This window comes from Delphinapterus leucas, chromosome 1, assembly GCF_059928025.1.
Source record: "Delphinapterus leucas isolate spDelLeu-1000000601 "Yukka" chromosome 1, BTC_Dleu_Yukka2, whole genome shotgun sequence".
Classification (NCBI taxonomy): Eukaryota; Metazoa; Chordata; class Mammalia; order Artiodactyla; family Monodontidae; genus Delphinapterus; species Delphinapterus leucas.
In genome coordinates, this window is record NC_143129.1 from 167,937,472 (window position 1) to 167,949,657 (window position 12,186).

At 38.8% G+C, this 12,186-nt stretch overlaps 1 protein-coding gene across 27 annotated transcripts in view; it reads right to left on the reverse strand.

Moving 5' to 3' along the window:
• Positions 1-12,186, reverse strand: part of EPB41 (erythrocyte membrane protein band 4.1) — a 199,073-nt gene that overhangs the window by 26,187 nt on the left and 160,700 nt on the right. For 14 of the 27 annotated variants that reach the window (XM_089897550.1, XM_089897532.1, XM_089897509.1 and 11 more), the window contains one exon: positions 14-142. In XM_089897550.1, the coding sequence (XP_089753676.1) occupies positions 14-142 (129 nt within the window). Of the gene's footprint in view, positions 1-13; positions 143-1,362; positions 1,813-12,186 lie in introns of all 27 variants that reach the window. The other 13 variants (XM_089897478.1, XM_089897474.1, XM_089897456.1 and 10 more) reach the window with 1 other exon arrangement.

Consider the following 12,186-nt stretch of genomic DNA (forward strand, 5'->3'; position numbering starts at 1 on the left):
AACTGTGTCCTACCTGGGCAGCCTCATAAGTGATGGTCTTGGTCTCGGTGTGGACTATAGGGACGTCTTTGGTTGGAATTTCACTTTTCACAGCATTGGCAGTGTCTGAGATGGTGACGGTCTGAGTCTTCACCAGGGGAGGCTGTGAAGCAGTAAAGAAACAGAGTTACTGGAGTCTTCTGAAGGCTGTGGAGAACTAACCTTCTGACATTGAGCTGATCAAAGTGATTGCTCTAATCAAGCAAAGGGCTAGCTCAATCTTTGCCCAAGACCTGGACACTATTCCAAAGTAGCCCTGACAAGGTGTCAAATCATGAAAGATATTAAAGAACAGCATTACGATAATCACTTTCATATACTTAATGGAAAGCTATGATATCAGACAGTTACAATTGGTGATACAAAACACTTCAGACTGACCTTCAGAATTTGAATATAAAACTACTTGCCAAATAGCACTCACTTTTGTTTGTCCTTGTGACTGTACCATTAAAATTAAGAAAATCAGCCACATTTCCTCCCCTCTGTATAAATGGTACATGAAATAGCAGTGGCATCGGAACACATTACCCTGGAATTCATTAACTTCTTTCAAATCAATGTCAGACATTCACTCTGGAGTTATTGAAAAGGAACAGTATTTGGAAAACTGGAGAGAAAATAATCAGTTCTACCACCACCTGGTGATTAATCTCAGAATTTCAGAAGAATGAACATGAGCGAAATACCAAAGGTTTCTTGTCCATCAGCTCACCTTCCCCAAGACTATAAATCACCCTAAAACTACCATTTGATTGTGGTAAAGTTAATTACGGCCATCCACCTTAGCATAGGAGATTAGTACCTACAATCATGGAAGCTCCCGTGAGCGGGGTCAGTGGGAGTGGTGGGCTGCACTATGTGGCTGCAATACACAAAAAATTATATGGGGCCTGACTCCTTATTTAAAAAGTCAGTTACCCCTTGTAATTAAGAGTATTTGAATTTTTTGAGCAGGGTCTCAGAACACTGAGGGCTCCTCATCACAGAAGTCTCAGAAATTCACCTCTTTACACAGCCCATACTTGAGCAAGGAAAAGAGGAACATACTTACACCAGCTTCATAAAGATAAACGGCTGGAGTTTACCCCCAAGAGTTTTGTTAAGTCAACAGGGGAGAGAGCATTTCTAGCCTTGGTGTTAGTGACTCTGAGTAAATTTCTTTGTAGTAATCAAGGACTTCAATTTTATTCTGTGATTTTGAAAAAAAGCCAAGAGGCTACTACCCTCACCACTGCCACCACCACCACCTCCTCCACAGAATAGATTCTGGCCCTCTCCCAAAGTGAGTCATTAGATTTGCACGACTGAATCAGTTACTACCTGGAAACTTCGAATGAGGGTGGGGAACTGGTTACCCACACGAGAGTCAAGAAATGATCCATTTTGCTCTCCAACAGGCTCTCCTGGTATAACATGTTCTTCACTACTCTCTGCTTTTTTTTCAGCAAGTTGCAGCTGAGAGGAAGCTGGTGATATTGAGGACTTTAAGGCACTGGCCTGTTCCTCCACTCCTACACATTCCCCACTTGGACCTCTCGACACTTCCTTAATATCAAGATAGCCAGTTGCCCCCTGCTCCTTCTCTTCCGTCTCCTTGCTGCTTATGGAGAGGGAGCCAAAGTCAAAGTTTTGTGGAGACTCCAACGGGGTAGTCATTTGGCTCTTACTAGGAATTATTGAATGCTTGGGGCCCTCCCATTCAGAGTCAGGGTTGGTAGATGGCCCCTTGGTCATGGCAGCCACCTCCTCTGTGCGAATGCCATTTATATTCTACAAATGAATGAACACATACAAAAGCAAGAAGATTAGGAATTCGTGGGGAATACAGTGAACTCTGAGAATCAACAATGATTTCTAAGAGGCCTCAAAAATATTAATACTGGGCTTCCCTGGCGGTGCAGTGGTTGAGAGTCCGCCTGCCGATGCAGGGGACGCGGTTTAATGCCCCGGTCCGGGAAGATCCCGCATGCCGCGGAGCGGCTGGGCCCGTGAGCCATGGCCGCTGAGCCTGCGCGTCCGGAGCCTGTGCTCCGCAACGGGAGAGGCCACAACAGTGAGAGGCCCGCGTAGGGCAAAAAAAAAAAAAAAAAAAAAAAATTAATACTAATATAAACCAAGAATCTTAACTCCAGAGGTGGTCAAAAGGAAGAATTACTGTTCACTAAACATGTCAGCACTTTAAGTGATTCCAACCTCATTTTGGTCATATTTCTACAACATGGTTAATCTGAGAAACGATTTCGATGTGCCTCACATAGTACCAAGCACTTCGTATTACTATGATGTTCTCTGTATAACACATACTCTTCATACTTAGAGGAGTCACTATTCCTAAATACCTAACTCATTACTATGCACAGGACACAATGCAATTTATGAGTCAATAAAACATATTCTTGAGGAGTCTGATCAGATTGAAAAATATTCCACATATCTCCAAGCCGTATGTATCATCATGCTGGCCCATGATGGAGAAGCTAAAATCTAGACTTTGGTTGGCAGAGATATGGAAATTGAGTACATCCAGCACAGACTTAATCCAATCATCGTCAAAGAATTAACTATAATATCAAAAATAGGGAAACATTTCTTTGTAAACAGAATAAATGCAACTGAGCAGCTGAGAAGTATTTCTCCACAGATGAATGACATATCTCCAACCCCTAAGAGAAATAAATCCTGGAAACACAGAGTTCCCTCCTGGGCTAAATGCCTCACATCACAGGGAAAATAGATCTAAAATAAGAACTTTCAAGAGAATGTGGAGAGAAGATAACATCACACTAGACCTACTCCTAAAGTTTAAAGAAAGGCACTGTGGGTGGAAGAAAAGTAGGAATTCACACTATTAGGAAAAGAATAGGAACCATTTGAGAAATGAACAATCTAATAGAAGCCAAATGTCAGGAAAATCTGCATGTGCTCACCAGAGAGCTGTACATAAGCCACTTAGGTCTGAAATTTTGGTAAGATCAATTTACCATATTACATGCATGCCATGAAGGAACTTAACAGAAAAGGACTCTTTTAAAATGGTGTTCCTGGAGTAGATGACGTACACTTGGAGCAGCTTACACATTTTAGTGCTCATATCACACTACACATATTATGCTTCTTAAAAAATCGCTGCTGCTCCTTAAGTTGTAAAACAGCCTACATTTTGATGAATATAAACCAGTGGCCAAGAAAGGTAAGAAAAGATGCACTGCACTCAAGAACTCCAGGCCAACCTTACTTCTAGAAACAGTCAACTCAAGAGCATCTCAAAGTGGTACAAGTTGAACTCACATTAGGCAGGTCTTTCACTGACTGATCATGAATATTACTTAGCACATGAAAAGGTGGAATTGAGAGATGACAAGAGAAACTGTCTCTGTCTGCAGATGTATCAGAGATACATAAACTACTCTTGCTAAGGGTATATGAATTTCCTCATGTTTAAAATGAGAGTAATACTTGGTTTGGCTCACAGGGTTCTGAAGATCAAATACAATAATATATATGAAAGCATGTAAATTCTGTAATTGTCAATTACCATTAGATTCACTTAATTCAATCAACATTACCTGAGCACCTATAATAGGCTAGGGCCTGGAGGACACTAGAATGAGTTTGTTGTTATGTTATTAACACACTGTACTACTTTCTAGGGCACTTATCTCACCATTTCTTTTGAGTCAGACAAGCTGCTATGGAGCCGCCCAAAAATAGACCAGCTGGCAATAAACAAACAGGCTTTCTCAAATTGCTATATGCTAGCTCTAGCGCTGTGAATAGCATATCCCCACCCACTCACATGGAGAGGCACTTCATGGCTTCTCCAAATAATTCTGTCACAACTGAGAAGGCTGATTAATAACCAGGAGAATACCTAAGATAATCAAGTAAGAGCCAATTTTATACCAGTCTGCTCAAGTGATAAGTAGTGGTCTGTCATCAAGAAGCCATTTGTGAATTAAACGTTGCTGAGGCCAGCACCACCTGGCCCAAAGTTGCCTACTGCTGAGCAAAATTAGATAGGTCAATCATGTTTTTCAAAGCAGGAACAGACGAGACCAATGGCAAAAGCTGTAGCCACAGTAATATCAATTCAGCAAATATTTACTGATCACCTAATATGTATTAGTCACTGGAAATGAAAGGAAAACTGGTAACAGTTGGGTTGGATTACCACTTAGAGCACTCCCACATATGGTCAAATCAGCCGCTCCAGTTGGCTCTGTTGTCCAGATCTCTTGGACAACACAGCCAACTACTTACTGGACACTCTCCCAGGCATATGGAACACAATATGCCCCAAACTAAGCTCATCTATTCCACTTTAATATCTCCCTTATCTGTCTACTCTTCTCTATTCCCACACTTACTATCTTCATTCAGGCTCTAATAGTGCCTCACCCCACTTACTACTAATGCCCTAAACAATTTTTCTTCTTTTCTTTCTTCCTTCCTTCTTTCTCACCTCAAACCTTCCCTGAACACATCCTATATTCTGTCATGAAAATATTTATTTCCAAAATGAAACACTGAAAATTCCATTTTTCAGGTTAAAATCCTTCAGTGGTTCTTCATTGCCTTCTGGATAAAGTTCAGGTCCTTTATTAAGACATAGAAAATACTTTAAAATATGACTCCTACCTCTCTCTCCAGCTTCACCTTGCTATAACTTCACATACATCCTTCTCTCCATTAATTCAAGACAATTTGCAGTTCCTAGAACAGAGCATGCTTTCTTTTGTCCTCGTGCCTTTGTCAATATCGTATTGTTCCTTCTGCCTGCAAGCCCATACTCAGCTCAGGTCAGTTCTTCTAGAAGTTTCCCCCAACTGCCTAAAGTATATTTAGATACCATGCCTCTTTTGTTCCCGTTGTACCCTGTCATTATTGGTTTACTCATCTGTCTTTTCCATTAGACTGATAAGAACTTGCTATGTTTCTTAGCTCTGTTAATCTCTCTTGCACAGTTTTTGGCACGTAATAGATGTTCAGTAAAAACTTGTTGAAATTATACCAAATAAATCCAGGAACCCTAAGAACTGCTTTGACTTGTGCTATTCAAAACTTAAAAAGGCTTGGGACTTCCCTGGTGGTGCAGTGGTTAAGAATCCACCTGCCAATATAGGGGACAGGGGGGTTTGAGCCCTGGTACGGGAAGATCCCACATGCTGCAGAGCAACTAAGCCCGTGCGCCACAACAACTGAGTCTGCGCTCTAGAGTCTGTGAGCCACAACTACTGAGCCCGTGTGCCACAACTACTGAAGCCTGCACGCCTAGAGCCCATGCTCCGCAACAAGAGAAGACATCGCAATGAGAAGCTCACACACTGCAATGAAGAGTTAGCCCCCGCTCGCTGCAACTAGAGAAAGCCCACACGCATCAACGAAGACCCAAGGCAGCCAAAAATAAAAAATTAATTAATTAATTAAATTAATTTAAAAAAAAAACAAAGATGCTCTTTCAAAAAAAAAAAAAATTGAAAAGGCTTGTTTACAAAGAACATAAGAAGTGGCCCACTTAACCAGACCAGCATTCTGGTCCAGCATTCTATCTCCTACATCAGTAAAATAAGAGGAAAATTAACATTATTGCATGTTCACTGTGTGACAGTCACTCTAACATGTTTTCTCATTTAATTTTTCACAACCTCACTATGAGGTAGTCACTATCTCTATTTTATAGATGAAGAAACGGAGAGGGTAAGCAAGTCAGACCTAGGAAGTGATGGAACTAGGGTTTAAACTAGGGTCAGTGTTTGATTCAAAAGCCCGTTTCTTCCCATGGCAAAAGAAAGTATCTCAAGTAGGCCCAAAGGACATGTCCTATTATGTTCAAAAGAATATACACTAAACCTGACTATTCTTTTGGGAAGCACAAAGTTGTCCAAAGTCCTTAGCAGAGTCTGGTTTTAGTGGCCGACACCATACTTTGAAATATAAGGAGAAAGCTGTAAAGCCAGAAGAAAAGATTTGGTCAAAAAGAAGATCTAAAATCCCCATGACATAAGACACCCACAATTTGGCATCTAACGTGAGTGAGGAATTTTAACTGACAGTGCTGTGCCTTTGGCTATGACCATCAGCATGGACCACTGGATTATATAAGATTCTGCACAGCTGCATATACCAAACTGGCCTGGAAAATTTAAAGGGATCTTCTCAAGGACATGAATAAATATATGACTGCGTCTGCACCACCCACAGTGACAGATAAAATTGAGATCTGATGTGTTGCTTGTCTGGCCTGATGCAGAATCTATAAGAAGGATGCTACAATACAAAGACCAGTTGCCTGTATAAAGTACCACAAGGCTGTCTAGTTGGTTTCAAGAATATGAGAAGGGGGACTTCCCTGGCGGCGCAGTGGTTAAGAATCTGCCTGCCAATTCAGCGGACACGGGTTCGATCCCTGGTCTGGGAAGATCCCACATGCCGCGGAGCAACTAAGCCCGTGCATCACAACTACTGAGCCTGTGCTCTAGAGCCCGTGAGCCACAAGTACTGAGCCCGTGCGCCACATTCTCATTGTAATGAGAAGCCCGTGCACCGCAACAAAAGAGTAGCCCCCACTCGCCACAACTAGAGAAAGCCTGTGCTCAGCAACGAAGACCCAAGGCAGCCAAAAATTAATTAATTAGTTAATTGTTTAATAAAAGAGTATGAGAAGGAAGAATGTTAGACCAATATTTAAGTGAGCAGGAACATTATTTGATTGAAAATTCTCAATTTTACTTAAAACGTCAATGGTTCCTGCTAAGTATGATAATTCAGAAATCAAGAGATTTTTTTTTTTTCCCCTAAAGGCTTTCTCTTGAAAATGACTTATTCAAATGGATTATGTCACAGGATCATCAAACCCTGAGTATGTATGTGACTTTGTGAGTTATAAATAACCTCTCCCTTGACTTAGGGATTACAGATATTAAGAGCAGGATATGGGTGTCTTATAGGTATTTTGCTGCTACTCCATTAAATGCAATCCAGAGTCTTTCGTTTTAGGTTATTTTTGAAGGAAGGGATTTATATATTGAAGAGACTATTGAGAGAAGTACAGTTATACTGACAAGACTCTCTTATCCTATAAGCAACACAATGAAAATAAATCCTGAAAATCTTTCTAAAATTTTGCTACATAAGCAAGAGCCATATAAGTTTTTTTCTGGAGGGCCTATGTGGTAATTTTCCCCACACACATTTTGTCCTTGTTCCTTGCTTAATGAAGTCCAATTTTACCTTTAGATGGCAATAGGAAAACAATTCCTTTCTCTGTTAAAAAAAAAAAAGAAAAGGAACCTGCTATTGTCTCATTTTATCTTCTTATACATTAAAATCCTGGGTAGGCAGTTAAGGACCAAATGAAGAACAGCAGCTCTTTCCCTGCCAACCTTGTCATACGATTTCAGGGTCATACTTTCATTTCAGGACCATGATTAGATTGTTGGAATAAGGGAAGAAGGCAAAAATGCTAACTTAAAAGACTAAATCCCCCTCTTAATAATATATGCTATGTTTTATTTCTTACCAATTTAAAAATTATATTTTCCAATGTGTGTAATTATATACATGAAAAAGATGTCAAGGTATACTAAAATATCAGTAGGGGTAGGATTGCAAATAATTTAATTTCTTTCTTTGTGTTTTTCTGTATTTCCCAACCTTTTTAAAATGAATATGCATTACCTTTGTAATAAAAATGCTATTAAATAATTTTTCTTATGCAGGCTTTTACACTGGTTTCATAATGAAGTGGTCTGTAAAACACGAAGAGTCTGGTAAACAATTTATGAAGGAAGTGCTGATAAATCCTTAATATACTCCAAGCCTTTGAAAACAGTTAAAAATAAACCTTAATGGTTTCCTAAATGAAAAAGTAGTTAATGTAAAGAATGATAAGAAATGTCAGTAACTGGTAAGTAGTATAAAAATTCTCTTTTATATGGAGAATATAATATAAAACTGTAGTAATTTAGTGAGTGGATTTTGAAAGTCAAAGTCAAGGATGATGGACAATCTATCTGAGTGGAGAAGAAATAGCTCAAATTTAAGGTGTAGCTTCATTACATTTTGTTTAATGCTTTCTGATTTAGAAATGGCAGGGATATTCTCAGGAATATGACTAAAAATATGGTTGTATCTGTGAGTTGTCACAGAGTTTCTGTGAATTTCTTATTAGACATCTGCTTCTGAAACAGTAAAGACACTTAAGGAAAATTATCACTCTCTTGCCAAAGTCATGATAGCAACTGGGAATATAAAATATTAAAGTGTCCAAGGCCTGATTTGAACATTAACTCTAGATTAGTGATATAGACTATAGATAAACACTATCATACTTCACATCAGAATGCTTTATATTCCGTGTGTGTGTGTGTGTGTGTGTGTGTGTGTGTGGTTTTTTGTTTGTTTTGGCTGAGTGCCCTACACCTCAGGCTGAGACCTTCTTTTACTGAAATTAAGTATAAGACAGCAGAATGAAATGACCGAATTCAATAAATAGTTGTTTAATTGCCACCTCAGAAGAGAATCCTCTTTTAGGTGCTTTTGAGATAAATAAAAGAAGGCAGTGATCCATTTTCCAGGGTACTTAGATTTAGCTGAATGAAGGTATTAACAGTGATATGTACAGATAGCAGTTACATATATCTGCATAATAAACTCAGGGCTGTGTGGTGGTTGGGCAATGGTGGAACCCTGGGGAGAAAGCAAACTTTTATCAGAGCTGGTCAGTAAGCTTAATTACAGTGTCTTGTTATTTTTTGTGCCTTCTCAGGTATTACAACATTACACTAAACACTGGAATAAGCCAGTCAACAATGTTACTAAGTCCACCATTAGCAGAATTAGACAGCTGACAGGACAATTTTAAAAGAAGGAAGAAAATACAGTGATATCAGTTACAAAGCTAACCTCTAATGAGAGTCTTGGAATCAATATATGTTTAATATTAAGTGTTCAGGAAAACCCTTTTCCTTCATATTCTACTCAGTATTTTCAAAGATCTATTTTTAGAATACCTGTGAAAATTTTATCATCATATATATATGCATGTTTAAACAGACATTATAGACAAATTAATAAATATGGGTTTTCTTACTTGCTGAAATTATACAAGACAAATTTTAAGAGAAGGGCAATTAACATGCTAAGGTGACATTTTATTTTATCAAAATGACTAAATTGAGAAGCAGGAAACACAAATGATGACTGCAAAAGAATTTTCTTAGTTTGGCCAGACCAAAATACAAATTCTCTCACTAAATTACAGAAATATCCTGTCTTAACCCACTTTACCAGTGCCATCTTAAATAGTCTCAAACATTCCCTTCCAAATCAGCAAGAGTTTCACTTTTACATAAATATACTTAGAGGCTCGAGCACAGAAAACCAAAAATACTTTCTTTGATGAAGAACAAATAATTATTAGAATTATAAAATGTCATTTGGTTTGATGACAAGGTGTTTTTGGTTTGTTTGCTTTTGGACACCAATCTAATTTTCCTCAGACCTGGTACTTGAGGTTTGATTTAATTAATGGGAATTTGAACTATTGATCTATTTAAATATCCCCAATAAATACATAAAGGAAACAACTATTTTCTTCTAAAAAATTCAATTCTTTTTATTGAATGATTTTTAAACCAGGAACCAGATTATCCCCAAGGCCAAACAAAAGCCCTGAGACTCTTTGTCTCAACAATAGGAAAGACCTCATTTCTTATTCCCATCTTCTGGTTCCTACTGACTGAAAGATCCTATTTCAGGTTCTGGGACATTCTGTGAAACAACCTGAGGGATTTAAGGCAAGTTAAGGGCAGTCCAGTATTAATAAATCAACTCATTATTGGTTTGGGGATCTTAGAGCACCATTGTTAATACCTAGTTTTATAAGTCATTAGAGCCTCACAAATTCCAACCCTCTCCTTAATTCACTTTCTGTAACTTTCATCACATTTTCACTTGGGGACTAAGTGACTTAGGATATAGTTGTGTCATAACAGAATATTACTGGTCTGAAACATGAAAGACCTGGATTTAGCTCCAGTTCTCTCACTTAAAAACTGCTCGTTCTTAAGTAGGTCCCTGAGCCGCTCTGAGACTCAATTTTATCACATAAAGCAAGAACACCACTACTGGGGCTTCCCTGGTGGCACAGTGGTTGAGAGCCTGCCTGCCGATGCAGAGGACGTGGGTTTGTGCCCCGGTCTGGGAGGATCCCACATGCCACGGAGCGGCTGGGCCCGTGGGCCATGGCCGCTGAGCCTGCGCGTCCGGAGCCTGTGCTCCGCAATGGGAGAGGCCACAGCAGGGAGAGGCCCGCGTACCGCAAAAAAAAAAAAAAAAAAAAAAGAACACCACTACCTACCTGATATGGTTACTGTGAGGGTTAACTGTGCAGAGTGCTCAAACCGAGGTTCTAAGCAAATACTAGATATTATTTGTCATTATACTATATTTCTTAAAATATTACTTTTTGCAAAGAAACATGAACCAGAACCAGTCCTTATGGAACTGTTTCTTGAGTATCCAAATTAGCCAACCCTATGGATTTAACTAAGGCTGGTCTTTCAGCTAAGCACGTTCTGAGCCAGGTTCTCACTATATTTTAGAGGACATCACCAGGTAGAACTTAGAAAAAAACTGTGATAGAAGATAAGAACTAAAATTGATACACTATGAGGATATTTAATTATTTCTGAGCCAAGATTCTCCTGAGGAACACTGGATAGGCCATTTTTAATAGTTTTGAGAACATTTCTGATTAGTCACAAAATTTACAATCATTTTAAAGCTTAATAGATTTATTGCTGTTTCTAAGCCCAAAGCATATCTTTTTATGATACGACCCACAGATTCTGCTTCCAGAAATTCCTAAATTTTCTGTAAAAAGGGACTCTGAGATTTAGCATACTATCTCTATAGTCACTTTACCCAATGGAACCCTAAATCCACCACATCTATTAAACTACCATTGGTTTTCACATTCTCTTCATTCTATTTTGCCATTCAACCAAGTAAACTGAGAGTTAGGACTAACCTTGGAAATACTGCTTAACGGTATGATCAACTCTGTAATGTCACCATCATCTTTGCAATGACTCTGTGGCCTATTGAAATGCAAATACTTCAGGGAAGGTTAATACATTAAACTTTTATCAGCGTTCCTGTATGTCAGGAAAAATGGGGGTTTGGGGATTCGTTAGGCTTATATAATTAAAAAAAATAAGTTTTGATAAGAAAAAAGGAGTGAGCAGAAGGTGGCAGTGGGATTAAGGGGGAGGGGTGTGCACAGACACACATACACCCACAGAGCACATTACCCTTGCTTTGCAAACCCCGTAAGAAATGCTTTGTACTGCAAGTGCCCACAGAACCAGCAGGAATCGAGGTTATCTTGCTAAGCACAGAAGGAAGATACCCAGCAGAAGAGTCCAGCTCCTGGTTCTTAACTAAAGTAAACGATAAATATTACAGTCACTTAAATTATCAAGATGTATTTAAATAATACCCCCAAATGGTCTGCAACATGCAAACTAAAAAATGTAGTAGACTCCAATCCTGATAAGATCAGTTAATTGCGAGTGCTTTGTTTCCACATACTTCTCTCTAACAAAACAGGGCAAGTTTATGTCTCAGCAAAGAATGGCTTTAAGTGCCTTGGGAAAAAGCTCTAAAAAGCGAAACACATGTCTTTATACATTTACTATATTACCGATATTTGTAATCTTATTCCTATTTTGAAAAATTAATAATATCGGTGTTTCCCTTGGTTATAAAATAACGCTAACCTGGTGACTTTTTTTTTATTTGTTAAGTTAAAACAAATGCTTTTAAAGGGGCACTTGCAATAAGAGATAAATCAGATGTGGTAATGGCTTCTTTTGTAAAAGCCATGTGTAAACAGCACATAAAGATGACAGGTCAAGCAGCAGCAGCCCATTCTTCAGCCGAAAAAGGAAACAAACGAAGAAAGGAGAACAAAAATTACCAAAAAGAAAAACATCCCCTGGCCCCTCCACCCCCAAAACCTTCATAAATAATAGTTTTGATACACTTTCGGTGGAAAACTCACGTCAACTGGCAGTTTAGAAAAGGACATTAGAATCACAAATGCTCAAGATGGGGATAAACTAACAACAGAGTAACCAC